This window comes from Bacillus rossius, chromosome 7 (genome assembly GCF_032445375.1).
Source record: "Bacillus rossius redtenbacheri isolate Brsri chromosome 7, Brsri_v3, whole genome shotgun sequence".
NCBI lineage: Eukaryota > Metazoa > Arthropoda > Insecta > Phasmatodea > Bacillidae > Bacillus > Bacillus rossius.
Window position 1 is genome coordinate 69,912,179 of NC_086335.1, and position 19,344 is coordinate 69,931,522.

Consider the following 19,344-nt stretch of genomic DNA (forward strand, 5'->3'; position numbering starts at 1 on the left):
ACTCCGTTCCCCCGGAGAAACCCCCGGAATGGCCACCGCATGGGGAGCCCAAGAAAAGAAACGGGCTCCCCATTTGGAAGCCACCTGGAAGGTTTTTTTCTGTTCCACCCACCGTTTCTTTGGTAGCCTGACTTGTTACAAGGGATTGTGTTCCTACCAGAGAAAATGCCACCATTTCGTCTGGGCAATCCGCCTTGGAGGAGCCGGGGCGCGAACCCGGGTCCTACAAGTCACAAGGCAGGCGCTCTACCCCAGAACCAGAGTGGTAGAGCGGATACTTGCAGTCTTCTTAACACTGACATGATGTTATTGCACGAGTTTACTGAAGTTTCGAGTGTCATTAACACGTGCAGTACGTGCAGTAACATCTAACCTCGGTAACGAACAAATTCCATACTATATTTCACTGTTATGAAATTACATAATTAATGCTGAACAAATTTATGTGTTCGTTCAGCATTAATTATGTAATTTCATAACAGTGAAATATAGTATGGCAATTTGTTTAGTTGATTTCCTGCAAACACTTACAGTTCCGCTGTACAATAGTTATATAGAACTATAGATTAGTAAAAAAAATATGTAAAGAGCTTGCACTGTCGATGGTAAAGTTATTTTGAAATAAATGTTAGATATTAAAAGAATGTGTTTAGTTAAAATATGTGTGTGCTTACAGGCATGAAGTTAATGTATAACATTTTATTTATTTGGTTTTAAAGCCACAGAAAAGTTAACCTTGTTATATCACTTTTGGCTTTTTTTACCGTGTTTAATATGCGCAGCTAATACTGGAAAGCTATTAAAACAATTGTTTACAAATAGGCATTTTCAAAATCTTAAATTAAGTACTGACGCAATGGTAGTGTTGGAGATGTCAAATTAAAAGATACATTTCATACAGACATCACCGGAATTTTAGGTAATGATAGTACTGACCTTAAATCGATCAGTTTCTGAATACTAATAATTTACATGACACTAGTTTTGTGAGTATTGCTTACTTATTGAGAAATATTCACATTATTTAAATACAACTATATTTTATTGGAACTTACAGTATTCTTGGTAATAGCTTACATCAGGGTTAAGCAGGAGCATAAATGTTTTATTTCACACAATGAAACCCTCAGAAACTTATTACATCATCGGAATTATTAAACATGAACGTTTTTGAGTACACAACTACAGAAAGTTTTTATTTAATATTTGTGCACATCGCAGTGACATCGCTATTTAATTATTTGTAATAAAAATTGGAATTCGGTGTTTTTATTTTGGATGTGTAATATATATTTCTACGTGTAATAGTATAAAACATGTATTATGATTTAACTGTTACAGTATCAAAATTTCATTTAATGGTTGTGTATGATTATTTTCGTCCAAAAAATATTTTGTCCTACAACAAGAGATTTCACTTTTCTTATAATTTTGTTTTTTTAAATAATAATTAATATTATTAGAACCTTTCCTTCAGTTCAACAAGTTAAGTAGATATAATAATTTCGTTATGAAATTAAATTCTCCATACATACTACACTTGATATTTTGAGATTATTACGAACTAATATATAATTTCATTTTAAATACTTTTTTTTTGCAAACGTACGGGTTTCAAATACCAAATAAATTCTTTAATTTTCCTTTTTTAAATGGTTCTTGCAGTTGGGTAGATTGATTATATATATATATTATAATTTAGGACATACACCATTGCTGATTATAATTTGTGTCATAAGAAACCTCAATAACAAACAAGAAAGATAAATGTACAAACATACAGAACACAAGCGAAACTCAGGGAACATCAAAACATTTAAAACATAGACAGAAAATTACGTAGACAGAATTGGTAAAAAAATTATTTCAGCACAGACGGACACAGAGGGCTAACAGCGATGAGACATTAGCAACAAGAACAGTAAATAAAGACGAAAAATACTTTGGACAACTCACAGAATTGATTTTTCAGTACTTTTACAAATGATTCTATTGTAAAACAGTTGACAAGGAATAGTTTGCAATACTAAAAGACAGATATTATAACTTTGTATACCACATAGCGTTGGTTATTGTTGCATATCTGAAATACGGTTTATCGAGGTATAACTGAGTATTTCTTACAAAAATTGGCTATTAATTTTATATATAGTAATTATTTTTAAAACTATGGAAAAGATAATCGATCAAATATTCAACAATTTGGCTTACTTTCGTTTTACCGTGCTTAATATGCGCAGTTAATACTGGAACGCTATTAAAACAAGGGTTTACAAATAACTTTTAAATATTGGAGGTACTGGGGCAACACATAACATAAATGGTAACACTATTTTGTAATGATACAGTTATTTTCGTATAAATGTACAAATTAACAAATATCAAAGTTTATATGAATATTCCTGTTTCATTTACAAAGAAAATTTACGGTGCACAACGGCAAGATGAAACTTAACAGATAAAAATTGAAAAAAAAAAAAACCCGCATATACAGAGATGCACAGGTGAACTTAGCGATGTTACAAAACAGCGACGACAGCACAGACTAACACCATAACCAACAGTTGAGCGACAAAACAGATATTTTGAAAACCACAACGATGGTAGCACAGAATAACACAGAACGTTTTTCCCAAGACAACAAATGCGACGTTTCGGGAGAGAGATCTATTCCCTTCTTAAGGCACAAACAGACTGAGTTTTCTCATGACATACAGTTTAATGAGTAATAGTGTATGTCCGAAACTACATCCTGAATTAATTTACCTATTATTCAAAATGTTGTTAATCGGTTGAAATTTTATGCAATGAACTACAATGTTTTTGAAATTCACTTTAATACTGAATTTTTTTAAACAGATTTGTATTTTGATTTGTTTTATGTGTATATTTGTTTACACTTCTATTAAAAAGGCACAGGTATAAGTGCAGAGATGCTTACTCAAAAGAGGAACCTGTTTCTGTAACAATAAGTGTCAAGAACGTAGTAAAATAAGAGGGCCAGATTTGTTTAGACAAAAAAATTTTATTTTACGAAATTTACATTGGCAGGAGTTGCAAAATCACTTAAGGGATCGTCAAATAGCCTAAAAATGTATTTTCAAGCATTATATTTGTAAAAGAGTTTCAGGAGTGACTGGCTTCAGTCCTCCCCTTCCGCAAATACTGTTTTTTAACCAATTGCAAATGTGTAAACAAAATCACATGTAGTTACACACACTACTACACGATATACTCAAAAGACGTGAATTAAAATTTTCGTCACTGTAATTTATGGTAGTTGTACTTATATTATTATATGTCAATAATTTTTCAAGACATGTGAAGATAACCTACATGGAGTACTATAGTCTGAAACTATGTATTTATGATGTTATGCAATAATCGTACACTCACGCCTGTAGCATGAGGAATCACTACAAAGCAATCTGAAGATGAGAAAGGATACACTATCGAAGTTTATGGACCGAGTCGTAAGACACTATATTCGTATTCCAGAGAACATAGGTTCAAATCCCAACCGGTAATTGTCATATCATTTTGACGTGAAACGTCTTAAAAATCACAGCGAAGCATATGGGTAACAGAAAAATCTGACGAAAAGGTCTGTATCATCTTGCTTTAACATTTTCCTAACTATATAGGCTTCGGCCTGATACGCATTTAAGAGTCTTCCCTACATAGACCTCCCAAATAGGTACACTTAGTTTTAATTTAGGTTAGGAAAAAAATTCTGTTCAGTGTAGCTCACGACTCAGACGTGATAGCGCGGTGATTCGTGTGTTTTTGTATAGATAACCGACAACACTGGGCAATACAGATTATACGTTCACAAAAAAAAAAACATTAATTTTGATATTATGCCTTCGGTATCTCATTTATCATATCACAGACCAATGTTAAACATTTTCGTCGAATATTAATTGAAATGAATAGTAAGCTACCATTTAGTGTCTGTTTTGAATTAAAATATTTAGTACGTAGACAATGTCTCAATTTTATTATTTTAATTTTAAACCATTACACTAAAAGCGCCGGACTAGCTCCCGGCCACGTGACATGCTCTGTGCGCCTGCGCCAGGCAGGCGACCGGTGAAGCTAGTACGACGGGAGGTGTGCCGTCAGGGGCATACAGTCATCACGGGGGAGGAAGAAAGAACGTTACCCCCTGAACAAGCTTCGGCGCCAGGTTCAAGCAAAAGTTGGAAAAACACACGCGACTTATGGTTAGGGACCTGAAAAATTCGCGGTTCCAATGACCTGTAGGATGAACTCGATAGTTCTACGTACACTCATTCAAATGTCACCCACTCATTGGCTGCTGTCTTGTGAGACGTCCCAACGTAGCAGTCTGTGATTTGATGCTGCTTTAGTTGAGTTTTTCTCATTGGCCCAGAGTCATCCAGGTGAGTTGTGAGCCAAAAGCAGAGGCAAAACTGAGGTATAAATATTTGAATTCTAGCCTATCGCGAAATGAATCCGCGAAATTTTCCGATCTCTACTTATGGTGTTAAGTCCTTCCCAAGGCTGTTGAAGATGGGATTGAACAATTGATTTATTGCAAATAACGCCAAGCAACTGGATAATGTTTGATTGGACAAAGTTCTGCAACCACGGTAAAACCTGTCGCTGTCGTGAAATGATTTATTTGAAATAATTTGGGACAATGTTCTTATTTACCAAACATTATTAGTGGCGTATTGTTACTCCCAATTTTTCAATAAATCATTTTCCGACAGCGATTGGTTTTTTCGGTGATTGTAAAACTTCGCTCAATTAAATACTATACAAACGCTTAGTGTCAGAGAGGGAATAGTAGGGCCATGCCGCAAACCCCCCCCCCCCAATTTTTATATAAATAATAATGCAGCTCATTTACGAACTTAAAATGACTTAAGTTTTTTCTGATTTATGGCCACTGAATATGCACAATTAGAAACTATTCATCACTTAAAAAAGGTAGTAAACTTTAAACGTAGTACAAATATTGGTAGTGGAAATTTTATTATAAGTATTTCAGGCTTTGAAAAAAGCACTTAAGAGTCACCAGAGAGTCTTAAAAATGTGTTTTAAAGCATTGTCGTCTAAAATACTTTCTCAGGAGAGGACCTCTTGCCTAGGGGTGGTACAACCCCCAGATACAGGTCTATCCTAGTTATATTATTATATCTCTCTTGCTCTCCTTCCCCATAAAGTCCTGGCTACGCCACTGCATCAGTCCCAAAGAACTTTTGAAATTGTTATAGCAAATTAGTTATTGGTTATTTTGCAAAATGTAGGTTTTTGGAGGTTTCAATTCCAAACTACCATGAGAAGATGATACTTGCTTTACATCGAATTTTCAAAAGAAAGTCATGTCATATTTTCAGGGGAACAATCGCAGTTAGGAACATTTGGGGTACCTAAAGGCATTATTTGCTACCCGCAATGCCTCGCAGGCGAAGTTTTGTCTACCGTGGTCCACAGAACAGCGTTCTGCAGGCGGACAGAGGGAAGCCTTCTTTTCACAGACGAGAGAGCCAAACGTCCGATCGTGCACCTTAGGATTTTTTTTTGGTTCATTGTAACTCATGATAACTAATGGTCAATTAGGTTAGGTTAGCTACATTATAAATACTTTAAAACATCGTGGACGGTTGATTTGGTTAGGATGGCTACATTGAAGATACTGTGAAATCATGTAAACGGTTTCCTAGCCCTGGACAGCTACATATTAAAAAGTTATTTGATAAGCAACCACAAAATGATTTTACAGTAGTTTTAATGTAGCTATCAGTGGCGTAGCCAGGATTTGTGTTTGGGGGGGTGTTAAGAAGCATGCCGCCCCCCCTCCCCCCGTATTAAAGCGGGGGGGTCCGGGGGTCCTCCCCAGGGAAAATTTGGATTTTAAGGTGTAAAATAGTGCCATTTTAGCAGTTTTCGGTACTTAAATTTAAATATAGTAATGGTAAAATTTTTATTAATTTTAATACGAAATTTGTTTGTGTGATGAATAAGAAATTAATTAAAGATTTGATGCTAAGGGGGGGGGGGGGGTTGAACCCCTAAACCCCCCCCCCCTGGCTACGCCCCTGGTAGCTATACTTACCTAATATAACCAACCATCCACAATGTTTTAAAGTATTTATAATCAGGGGCGCAACAATATAAATTTCCAAAGGGGGGGGGGGGCAACATACCTTTTTATAAAGAATCATTGATCCCCCCTATTGAAGCGGGGGGTCCGGGGGTCCTCCCCCGGGAAAATTTGTATTTCAAGGTGGAAAATGGTGCTATTTAAGCAGTTTTATTATCTAAAAATTGATTACACAGCACTTTCTTTGCCCCCGTTTGCCCCCACTTCAAGGTTTTAGAGGGGGGGGGGGCAAAATACCCTTGCTGTTGTTCTGTTTATAATGCAGCTAACCTATCCTAATCGACCGCAAAATTTAATGCCACACCGGTTTATACAACGAGATAGAACGGGGGGAAATAAGCGAGCATGAACTTGGGGGAACTTGGGGTGTGGCTCTCTCGTCTGTGGGAGGAAGGCTTCCCCGGTGAGAGGTTGAGAGGTATACGAACACCTACCCCGCGGCCATTGGCGTAGCTGTGTTCATAAAGTTGGGGGGGGGGGGGGGACAAATAATGTTTTTGATGTCATGTAAACCCATCCCCCTCTTACTAAGACGGGGGGTCCAGGGGTCCTCCACCGGAAAATTTTGATTTTAAAAGTGAAAAATAGCGCTTTTTAAGCAGTTTTTGTATCTAACCATTGAATACATCGATGTTAAAATCATTATTGTTTCCTTAAGATAAAATTTGATGAGTGAAGAAATTACAAATAAAGTTGGGCAGAATAATATTATAAAATAAAAATATCACGGTCTAGAAAGTTGGGGGGACAGTCCCCTCCACCCAAAAAGTTCAGGGGGACACGTGCCCCCTGTGTACCCCGGTTCCTACGCCCCTGCCCACGGCTGCAGGGCTGATTGTCCCTGGGAGTGTACCCTGGACGAAGGCCGTCTGCCGCGAGGTCGCGCTGATCGCCGGAAGCGGAAACAGGGGTCGCGCCACGCACGCGCGCGGGTTATCGCTGCTCTTTTGTTCCTCGGCGGCCCGTATAAGGCCGGGCGCGGGGCGCGCGCACTCGCTCACGACAAGATGGCTGCGGCGCACCTGCTCGTGGCGGCGGCGGCCTGCCTGTCTCTCCTCGGCCTGCAGGTCAGCACCGCCAACCTGGCCACCTGGGTGGGCGGGACCGGCCACCTGGGTGGGCCCCAGGGGGGGGGGGGAGGGCAAGCGGGGCATACGCCCCGGGCACAAAGCTGTGGGGGCGCCGAAATCACCAGCTTGCATTGTAATTCCTACTACAACTGGTAACTGGTAAAAAGTTTTTTTTTTTTAACTTGCATGCCAGGAATGTCTAATCTGATTTACAATATAAAGTCTCAACATATTTAATGAACAAGTCTAGTGATTATACGGACTACTTTATGGGCATAGTGGGTTCATGCATGGAAGTTACAGTAGCACAGAAACTGTTACATGTAGGTATGGAAAATGCTTAAATAGCACCATTTTTCCGTGGGAGGGCCCCCGGACCCCCCGCTTTATTGGTGTGGTATGTGTAAAAAAAGAAGGGGAGGGGCCCGCATGAATCCATTCATGTCCCGGGTGCCAGAGACTCTAGTTGCGGCCCTGGCGTGGGCTAACTGTTTGCTCAAGAGTCTAACAAAGCGTGGGGCGTCCAATCAATAAACCGCGCTGTAAGAGTACGTCCAAGGTTAGCCTATGTCACCCTGGTCAGTAAAAGTTATACTTCTTTTTGGAAACATTCAATGAGAGTAAATTTTTACGATGCGCTGCGCACCATGCAACGAAATTTTCACAGGAAGATGGCGGATTCACGTGTATCAAACCAATATATAGCCACTTTCATAAATATTAGGGGACATACCAAACTCGTTTGTGTGCCTAATGAAACTTTATGAAAATGAAAGTACACTGCAATACATGGGCGTCCGAAAGATATATTTTTTGGGGGGACTTCAATTGATTAATTTATTGAGGAATATCCATCCCCTGGAAAAAAAGCAGGTGGTCCAGGGGTCCTCCCCCGGAAAAATTGAAGGTGCAAAAAGGTGGTTTTTAGGCACTTTTCTTTCATAAATATTTTAATTAATGTTGGTTGCAATATATAATTTATTTTTTATAAAACATATTTTCAGAGAAAAAATTTGTAAAAAACACAGTTAACATTATCTGCTGGTGCTATATCCACACAAAATCATTAATTTAAACATCAGGAGAAACCTGAATGTTACACTTAAATGCCGCAGCAGTATTAAGAATATTTCGCACATGTACACAAACATAAGTAATAAAGTGATTATATTCACTATTATTATAGTATCTCTCCTCGGTATCGACCTGAATTTGATTTTACACGAAGATCGAATTAAAAAGTGCTCACATTACCACGATTGGACTAAATGCATCGTGCGCAACATATGGGTTATATCACAGACATAATATTTTTAATATAACTACGAAACAAAATATATTATTGGAGGGGACGATATTGAAGACTTTTATTATTGGGGGGGGGGGGGACGTGTCACCCCCCGTCCCCCCCCCCTCGGTTGCGATGCCCATGCTGCAATATATTATTGTTAAGTAAAATGGTCATAGTAAACTACGATCCGATAGTCTTTGTAGCGCAGTGGTTTTAGTCCTTGTTAATAAGCTAATGGAACATGGTTCAAAGCTTGACAGTACACATTTTTAAAACTTTTTTTTTACATTACAGATTAATGGATTATACAAATTTTGGCAAATACATATGAACACATTTTACATGTTTATCGTATTGCTAAAATATTATTAAATACATAGCTCAGTCAATTGGATTGATTATTTCATACTAGGTAGACCTATAACCTCTATTTATAGTATTATTAGTATTACTTTTAAAACGGATTTTAGGAAATTAATAATTAAAATAGGTAATAAAAATAAAACTATAATAGTACAACCATCCTTTAATACTTTATTTTTATTACAGTTTTATAACGTGTAACAATTAATTATTAACTTTATTAAAAGAGAAAAAATATTAATTAATAATTAAAATCATTCATATTTTTGAAATTTCATTTGAATTAATTTTATTTATTTAACAACAATATAATAACTTATAATGAAAATAAATTGCACATTCATGAAAATAACTACGTGCCCACGCACAATAATACAACCGAAAAAGTTTATAAACACAAATTGTACCTATCATTATTCACAATAAATGAATGCTTTTAATTAAATGGGTTCAATTATAATCAATAACTAACATTTATGATTTAAATGCACATGTATAATTTTTATTTGTACCTATGTAGCCTCTTTTCATGTTAATTTTTATTGCATGCTGCGTGCGCATCTTAAAAATTCACTCTGATAATTTTTTAATAACGCGCCTAAACACGTATAACCTAACCTCACTTAGGTATATAAATACAATTGAAAAGGTTTACTAACACAATTAATATTATTAATATTTAATATTAATTAACGTTTTTAAAGATATGGACCACTATTCAATATCAATCACTAAAGAATAAGATTAAAAACACATAGCCTATATAATTTTTATTTGTATGTAACCTTTTTTTCATCCTGTGAAAGTATCGTTGCATGATGCGCGCGGATCTTAAAAATTCACACTGATATTTTTTTATAACGTGCCCAAAGAAATATAAATTAAAAAAACTTCGTTAACATCAAAAATAAAACAAAATGCTGTAGAATTTTGCGAGCCACGAGTAACGCAACGCACGGACAGAAATCTCTTAAGTCATGCCAGTTATAAGTCAGATAATTTTTAACTTGTGGTTGTGATAGATTACAGTTTTTTTTCCAAGCTATCGCATTTCCAAGATGTGTTTGTAAGTTATGGCATTTCTAAAATATGACGTTTCTGAGTTATGTATTTCTAACGTGTGACAATTCAATTATACGTGTTTCCAAGATGTGGCAGTTCTAAGTCGCTATTTTCAACGATACGATAGCTCTAACTGAGCTGAGGACCCAAAGGCAAAAAATGTTCCAAGGCGTGACTTGTGAACTACGACTGCTACGAGCAAATACTTGTCAGCTAGAACGGTTCCAAGAGGTAACTTGAAAAGATAAGACTGTTCCTCGCCGTGACTTGTGAGGAACGACTGCTGCCAGCGGTGACTTGTAAGGAACGACTGTTCCAAGCCGTGACGTGTACATGAGGAACGACTGTCTCGGGAGGCGTGACTCTGGACGGAGGTGTGTCTGTGCGCAGGGCGAGGGCAAGTTCATGGACCCGGAGACTGCGCTGGACAGGATCGACCCGGAGCTGAAGGCGCACATCAAGGCCTGCGAGCAGGAGCAGAACGTCTCCATCAGTGAGTGGACTCAGCCGCCGGCACGCCGGCACCTCCCCCCCTCACCCCCTCCCCTCCCATAGCAGCGACACCTTCCGGGAGGGGGTACTCGATATGGCGTCATCGGGTTTTCGTTAATCAAATTTTTGACGTGATAACGTCTGATAAATCGATGAACGCCGGCTGCACGCACGAAAAATTGTCACGTTCCGCCTGAGCCGAGCGTGCAAGAACCGGTCCACCACCGTGCGTTAAAATTTTCTATAATATCAAACAGGTTAAGGCGGGCTTTTTAACTAATTGTTCGTGATTACCTATATTTAAACAAATTATTTAAATTAAATTTGCAAAAACTTTAAATAATATTTGAAAATTAAAAAGTATGCAATTTAGCATCAATGTTTTCTTATGCCATTATCAAGTAAAATTATCGTCCGTAAACCGACTTTACAGACTAACCCCCCCCCCCCCCCTTTTTATATTCAAGCCAAACTGGAATTTAAATTTCCACAATAGTTTTCTGACAAATAATACTGAGGCTAGTTTTATGCGTGCTAACGATCAAATGCCGACAAAATCGCGTCATTTCATGATGCAGTATCATTTTTCAAGGGTTTCTTCAAACAAAATAAATAGGTAGGTATTGACCAACACCTAAATACATGATAACATTAATTTAACTATTCAGCATCAACAAATTGCAAAATATATAATTAAAAAAATGATAGTAGTAAAACTATTATAGCTAACGTTTGTATGTTAACAAGTCGGGCAGTATGAATGTGGCAACAGGTAGCGCTAAAGCCTGACTGCTGCTACTCGGAACTGGAGACAGAACAGTAAGTTGGTAGGGATCCGCGGCGGCCATCTTGGATAACTTCTGTCTCTACCTTCGATCCCGGCGACCAGCTTCGATTACTCCGCCATTTTGTTTTTTAACATTCCGCCATTTTGAATTATGACGTCATGTACGCCGTATTGAAAATATGTAATTATTAATTAAGAATTTTTGAAAAAAATATTTAATAAAAAAAGGAGGGTTGTCTGTAAACTGATAACGTCATACGAAAACATTGATGAAAAATTGCATCCTTTTTAATTTTCAAATAATATAATTTACAGTTTTTACAAATTTAATTTAAATTATTTGTTTAAATATAATCACGAAAAATTAGTTTAAAAACCCGATTTAAACTGTTTGATATTATAGAAGATTTCCTCGCACGGTGGTCGGCCGGTTCTTGCACGCTCGGCTCAGGCGGAACGTGACAATGAGTCATGCCTTTTTCGTGCGTGCAGCCGGCGTTCATCGATTTATAAGACGTTATCACGTCAAAAAAAAAAAGAACTTTTCGCGTTGTTCCCCCTTCCCACAACCAAACAATCTTCTTCCCTAGCGGCTGTCACACGGCGCCAGGTCCTCCGTCAAAGCGCCTCGCCGCGACAGTGGATGACCCGGGGACATCACCGCACGTGACCCGAGGTCACGACGCCGGCCTGCGTGGTCAGATGTCCGAGCACCAGTCCGTGGTTTCCTTAGGGAACCTGCATCTCCTGCAGTATCCGCAGAACACTGAAACTTTAATTTAAATAAACTAATGTTACCAGAGCTTCGCCGAAGCTCGGGGCGTATTTTCTCACCAATTCGGCAGACGTAGCGACGCCAGAAACTATTTGAAAGGTCGCGTCGACAAGGCCCGACGCGACAGCACACACCAGCCACAAGATGGCACACCCAAGCTCTCTTCTCCTCTATTAAAATTATAGCGTCTCTTACAACAATGTCTTTAACTTCAGTTCAAAAGATACGCCGATCTACCGGCCAATAACCGGCCTTGAATTACGTATTTAAAAGACATAACATTTTGCATTATAGACATAGAGAAATGATTTAATGCTCGTAGCAATATCCAAAACAACTTTAGAAATTAATAAACGTGAAAGATATATAAATTTGACATTAATAAATAAATGTAAACAAATTCTGTAAAACATAAATAAATTATTTAGATTAAAGTTTCAGTGTTCTGTGATATGTTGTAGTATCACAGTGGTCAGATGTCCGAGCAGCAGTCCGGCTTTCCTGTAGTAGTCACAAGATTGTGACGTTAAACGTTGCTTACAATTGTATGTCCAAAACAAGTCGTTGGTGTACCGAAGCGATAACCTTTTCTCCTGCAGCTGGGAGCAGCACTACGTTTACTGAACTACCGGGACACTGTAGCACTGTTCGGACCATGCCACACGGTTCTGTTGGCATTAGCGGACACGTTTATGTTTGGCAAAAATATTTTATTTCGTATCAACGTCCATCTCAAACTTTCCCTATATTTGTATTCTCGATGGCTTTGGTTTTAACAACAACCACACGTGTTTTACTCATCGTTAACGTTCTTCGTTCAAATCAGTGACGTGTTAAAAACAGGGTAATGGCGGATTAAATTAAAAATTTTATGGTATGTTCTTGACGTGACAACGTCTAATAAATCGATGAACGCCGGCTGCACGCACGAAAAAGTGTCCCGTTACGCACATTGTTCCGTTACGCTGTGTCCCGTTACGCACATTGTACGCTTGCGCCGCATCTATCTCTCTTCCACTCGACTGTTTATAAAGTGAAGTGAAAAGTTAATGTGGTTTTCATTGCTTATTACAACAACAATTTCGGCAATAAAGGTTAATTATTCATGCATTTTAAAAATCTGATTACTAGGTTAATTTCAAGTATTTATTTTTTTATTATTAAAATAAAAATGATTAAATTGTATTCATAAAGTATGCAATCATTTCATCAATGTCTTGTTATGACGTCACGTTAAACTATCGCCCGTAAACCGACTTAACAGACAACCAATTTTTTTTTATCAGGCCAAATATTTTATTGCCAAATTTTCTAATTTATCAAACCAAAACTATTTCAAGCCAACTGCAAATTTTAGTATTGGAAGCTAGGTATGTATATATTTAACTTGGAGTTTGATTCATGCAACGGTGTTTTTGAAAAATTTGAATACCCTCGAGGAGACACCCCCCCGTACCTCAACAAGGAAACTTTTCCCCTGACAATAAATTTCAACTTCGACAGCTTGAATGCCCTCCTGCTTGACCTTTGCTGATCTCTGTCTCTCAAATGTAAGTTTATTCATTACGTCTCAAATAATCTAACGTAATCGTACGCAGCGTGTATTTATGATTTCCTTCTAAATAAATTTAAAGTGTTCTGGTTAAATCTTTTTATGGCATGTCAGTTGTTAATGCACATACGTATTAAAAGCAATATCGCCAATATATTACCCACCCGAGGCGCGGATTCGTACATGACTCAGAATGGCCTAGCACGTCTGTTCACGAATTTTCTTTATCATCCAAGTTAACCCAGTACAGAAATAATTAGTCTGTAATATTTGGGTGCTTTGCTGGTTTAATAACTTTGTTTTTGTATTTCCAGAGCATTGTCATGATGAGTTCAAGAAGAAACAGTACGACGTCATACCAGAAGACTGCAAGGTAAACGTGACCACACGTAACGGGCTTATGTATGCTCATTTTATCCTGAAGTGATTGGTTTTGCGCGACGTGAAACCAAATGGTACGATAGAGACTATCTGTGTCGGATTCCGGTAGAGCCTATATGTACCTTTTCACTATCCAGAAACATAGGCTACACATCCAAGATTTACCTGCAGCGGAAATCAGATGCCAATAGGAATAGTCACAATATCTCACACTATGACTATAAAAATGTCGGCGCATTGTTGCCGCTCGAGCATGGATGGCAAGTTACCAGCTTATTTGGTACATGTTATCTTTAAAAGTATAGTAAATGTACGCGTTATAAAATAACAGATTCTATATAATAAAATGTGTGTTTTTTTTCAGTGTTTCGCGTATTGCGTCGCCAAGAAGGCTGAAGTGGTAAGTGATATTTCAAGATTCATAAAGTTATAGTTTGTTTTACCATCCAATCATGTTCAAATGTATTTTTTCATGATGTAAATAACATTTAGTTACTTCGCGAGGATTAAAGCAGTTTATCTGAACTTAATAAATCACACTAATATAATGATAATAAGATATAAATAATAAATTACAACAACCAACCAGAAATATTTAAGCCTTCAGGTATCTACATAAATCAACGAATAATAATAATAATAATAATAATAATAATAATAATAATAATACCTCCTGCAAGGCCACAGGCACATTAATTGAAGCTCTTAAATAAATATTCTGCACTGAATTTCATATTTTGTTTCGTGTGTGTGGCATAATGCGTTTCTAACAAGATAAAAATTCAAGTCTCCCGTTGGATAAGTACTGTTCAGGCAGTGATATTTGTGAAAACTTTACAATAATATTTCTGATTGAAGTTTTTTTTCCTTGGCAAAATTACTTCGGAAAAGATTAATGTTGAATGTATTTATATTATTTCTCACTATCTATTATTAATTCATCCATAAGGGCATGAAATACGTGTAATTTTTTAGTGTTCCACTTTTGTTGTAATACATGCCATTATAATTATCAACACTCCGTCATTATTATTTAGCTATATTAAGAATGAAAATTAACCTTTCACAGAACGAGAATGTTAAACAATAAGCCTTAGATAACTTCGTTAAAGGGATCAAGGAAATAAAATTAACACATGTAATGTTTCCCATTGCAGACGGACCAGGATGGAAAGATAATTCCACTGAAACTCAAACAGAAGATAGACGACATAAAAGACGAGAAGTACAAGCACTGCGCGCAGAAACTGTACGAAGACTGCAAAACTGCCCGTAAGTACAGTCGCTGTCGTCACGTACAGTCGAGTGCAGAATGCTGGGAGCCATCAAGGGTGGCAGGATGAGGCCAGATGTTCTGGAACTGACTGTAGCAGCTCTGATGCCTGATGCCCCACGACCACCCAGGGGCAACTCTTGCTCAGTAACTGACGAGTTGCACAAATGATAAAGTTAGTTAGAAAATAAACTGTTCAATCAGAAGGTTATACGTTCTTAAAATAATTCATGCAATGGGTGAATTTTTATTTATTTAATAAAATGTCTGGGAAACATACCCTACAAATATGACACGTTCCGAAAGCAGTGTGTTCCTAATCACTTTTGGGGGAGGTACCACGTCGGTATTGTATATTCCACGTGTAACTGTACCATGGCATGTTCAGAAACAGAACTTGGAGCGGAGGGGTAGATGTCATGTTCTGAACGTATAGCTAAATACTTATTATTTTTTTTAAAAAATTTGTAACAAATAATCTTTTCTTAAAAAAATTCCCACATATGCTTTAGAAATACTTACTTTTTAAAACCTAGTTCCTCCAGTTATGGTTTGAACGTTGGCCACCGCATACTGTGTTCCAGCTCAGCAGTATTACAGATAGGTACGTCAACTGCAAATTTCCTCTCGAATCCTGAACTTTTTAGTTTTGAGTAGCGACGTCTGTGCGGAGAGAGAGAGCGGGTGGTGACCGCCTCGCTGTTGCGTGGTGCTTGGTGCTTGTTGCAGCGAGGGGCGAGGGAGGCTGTAGCGACACCAACAACCTGGTGATCTGCTTCGCGCTGCACGCCAGGGTGAGTCCCGTCGCCGCCTGGTGACTGCCCTCCCGGGCCTGGTGACTGCGAGAGACCGCACACCACACGCCCCGACACCGCCCTAGCCGCGGAAGTCACGGCAGGGGTAGTAGCTGTCAACAACTCCTCTATTTAACATTGGTTTCCATCGATTTTCCCCACAAGCTTAAACACCAAACATGGGAGAAATGTTTACACCTCTGTGTGGATTCACAATTACTGATAAACAATGGAAACTAGTGGTAAATAAAGTTATTCAAAGTTGTAACCCCTTCGTGACTTTTGGCCCATTATGAATAACCATTATATATATGTGTAAACTTGTCCATGGCACCGACAACGTATTGGCCAGAGAAAAAACCTGCTGTGGTTCCTCTCGGACTAGAAAATGAACTAGTTACAGCTAGGCTAAACTCACAGTGTTAGCTCTGGGAGAGCTGCACATGAAGGGCTAGTTGTATATAATTTTTTATTCGCACAGAAATTAGTTTACAACTTTAAAAAATTCTAATGTTATCTTTAACGACATTAATTAATGAATTAAGGATTGGAGAAATCTGCGTGTTCATTGACCTCCAGAACAGACACCTCTGTCACGTGTATGTTCGGGTGAATGTCATGTATATGATGAGTAAGGTATCTTTATAGTTTAATTTCAAAAGAAAATTGATTGCCACGCTAAAATCTTAGATAACTGAAGACCTTTAGAACTCCAAAGTTTACACATATAAATTTAAGCAACGATTTTTCATGAAAAAAGAAAACTATATATATGTTATTTAATACGTGATACACACATGTACAGTTTGAGACATGTCGGGCTATAATAAGGACGAAATACATATTGTAGCCTACTAACAGTTGCAATAATCTTTTTACAACAATCTCCTTGTTACCTTGTGTTGCTAAATAGCTGTAATATTCTTATTCTGTCTTATTTTGTTTTTTCCCCCCTTTTTAAATCCTGGAAGGACCTCCCTCTGGCTACGTCCTTCTGCAACAGGCTGAACGGCATGGCATGTCTTGCCATGTCTTGTCTTTGGAACATCGGATGTGGGTTAGTGATGCTGACAGGTGATGAGATGCTAGTGGAACATCAGCGGAATGAACAGGAGTACCTCGAGAAAACACCGGCTCACAGAGGCACAACTGTCCAGAAACGTATCACAGGAAACGATTCTTGCCGTTGCTGAAACATCCACAGAGCAAAAGAGAGACACCGGATCCGTACAACGTCCGCGAGTCACGCAACTGCACTGTCAGCAGTTACAGTAAATTAACGGACTTTTCAACGGAGAACCCAACTCAAATAAACGAAGAGGCCTTTGTGACTTCAAATTCCTGACTCTTCACAGAAACTACGCAGTGTTTCAACTTCCGAGTTGCATGGTTCGTTCTTGACAAACGTAAACACACGTGTGGACAGAAGAAGATAGCTCTTTCTGTAGACTTAACCCGTTTGTGAATGTTTTCTCAGTATACCGAGAATATTATTGTTTTTGACTCATGTCCAAAGTAAGCGAACTCAGTGTCCCTGGATGATTTGTAACCAGCGTTCTTCGTAAATTGAAGGTGAAATTTTTTTAGCAGTGTGGCCATACCGTACCTATCGTAGTCTGTAACACGCAAACAGTGGACGGTTCACACGGTTGTCGTACGGCCTACCACACAGCAGGGACATAGTGTATCTCTTTGTGCACGGTAACGCCTGCATTTCCGGACCGAAGTTCCTTGAGAATCACCGCCTCCACTTGTGGGGTCCGGGCGTGACCACGCATGGGGTAGATTCCGGGGGACTCCGCCCCCCAGGGGTCGCACGCTGCTGCACGGCCACAGAGACGCCGACTCAGACCCAATCATACTGCCCGTTGCTGATAGGCTGGCGACCACCATGCTTAGTCCGAGATACCACTTGTTGCATTACGTGTAGGCTCTGGCTTATCCGGTGGTGGTGGTGGGAGGGGGGGGGGGTTAGTGGCATGACCCTCCCCCCTTTAACACTGAATACTTTTCATATTTCCTCCTAATTCCTAATCATAGTTTTCCAAAACTTACCAAAGTGTTATTTTACTGCAGGGCCATAGATAACGGCAAGTTTTTTGAACCAAAAATAAAATGTACTGAATAGTTCAATTCTAAATGTGCTAAAACAGTATTAGAAATTTTAATTTGGCCCCTCCTCTGACTCTCAGTCTGGGTCCGTCCTTTCTTTAGGGGCTTTTGCAGCTGCAGCTGTTACCATGACGTAACTGTCATCGACAGGGATGAGACGGCCTCGCGACTGCGGCAAATAAGAAACTAAATAAACCACATTAACGGGGGAGTTAAGAGATAAAACGACTATCTGAGACGGTTCTTACAATGCGAGACACATGGCGGTCACTACTGACAGTGGGTCTTCTCAGTTGCCCCATCGCACTTGGTCCTCGCTTCTGGCACTTCCTGGCCTCGAGTCCCGTTCGGGCTCTTGCCTCGCCTCCTCACCCTGCACGATGATGTTGCTACTTGCTGATGTTGCTACTTGCTGATGTTGCTGCTTGCTGATGGAGTTTCTTTGCAGGCCCACCAGGACTGCCGGTTCGAGTAGAAGAGGAGGACGAGACCGAACTGGATTTTCCTCCAGCCAATTTGTTTTTGTACATAAAACAATAATTGTAATAGATCCGTATTCTGTAAAATATTACATCCTAAGCATGGAACCCGACTCAATAAAATCTCAATTTACACTCTGTCGACGATAATTGAAGACCAATCAATTAACCCCATTTTTTTCATTAAGAGAGACATAGACCTTTGAGAAACGTTTTCATGATCGGCACAACCTACGAGTTGACACGAAAACGTCAAAACCACAAACTGAGATTTGTTATCAACATTTGAGCCCAAGAAATTGCAAGGTTACGAATAACTTTTGATATTTTACAAACAGAACACTTCCCCCATCATAAGTTAATGGTTTTGAAAAATTACTTTGGTAGCGCGATTTGATGATCATAGCAGTTTGATTCCATTCATGACATACGAAATTTTTTTATCAAATATGTACTGTTACGACGACTGTAAGTCCGAGAACAATAAACATTCCATATCTGGTGACATTGGCATGGGGAAGTCAGCGCTAATGTTAAGTGTAGTAGTGACTTACTCATCCGTGACTCCACAGAAAACAGAGAGAACACAAACCTACGTATTATGCTGCATTCGCGTCAAGAGATGGACACCAACTGCACTAGTCAAGAGGCTGCAGTACTGCTGGTGTTCGAACCCATGTTTCTCAATCTCGATCATTTAAACTTCCCCAACACAGTTTTAAAATTCTCTCTTCCTAGCGCAGGTTAGAAGCCCGATTACAACCCTAGAGCATTTAC

At 38.7% G+C, this 19,344-nt stretch overlaps 1 protein-coding gene across 1 annotated transcript; it reads left to right on the top strand.

Annotated features, from left to right (window-relative positions):
- The first annotated feature begins 7,137 nt into the window (after window positions 1–7,137).
- Window positions 7,138–18,705, top strand: LOC134534481 (uncharacterized). The gene is made up of 7 exons (XM_063372958.1): window positions 7,138–7,203; window positions 10,313–10,415; window positions 13,843–13,901; window positions 14,274–14,309; window positions 15,067–15,181; window positions 15,912–15,976; window positions 18,537–18,705. Exons 1-7 carry the CDS (start codon window positions 7,144–7,146, stop codon window positions 18,561–18,563), a joined length of 465 nt encoding a protein of 154 aa, XP_063229028.1. The 5' UTR covers window positions 7,138–7,143; the 3' UTR covers window positions 18,564–18,705.
- Window positions 18,706–19,344: the final 639 nt, after the last annotated feature.

Excerpts from the sequence above, each read along its gene's own strand:
- LOC134534481 (XM_063372958.1), top strand. The coding sequence starts at position 7,144 with ATGGCTGCGGCGCACCTGCTCGTGGCGGCGGCGGCCTGCCTGTCTCTC. Across the intron at positions 14,310-15,066 it reads TCGCCAAGAAGGCTGAAGTG|ACGGACCAGGATGGAAAGAT; the intron begins GTAAGTGATATT and ends TTCCCATTGCAG. Across the intron at positions 15,977-18,536 it reads GCTTCGCGCTGCACGCCAGG|GCCCACCAGGACTGCCGGTT; the intron begins GTGAGTCCCGTC and ends GTTTCTTTGCAG.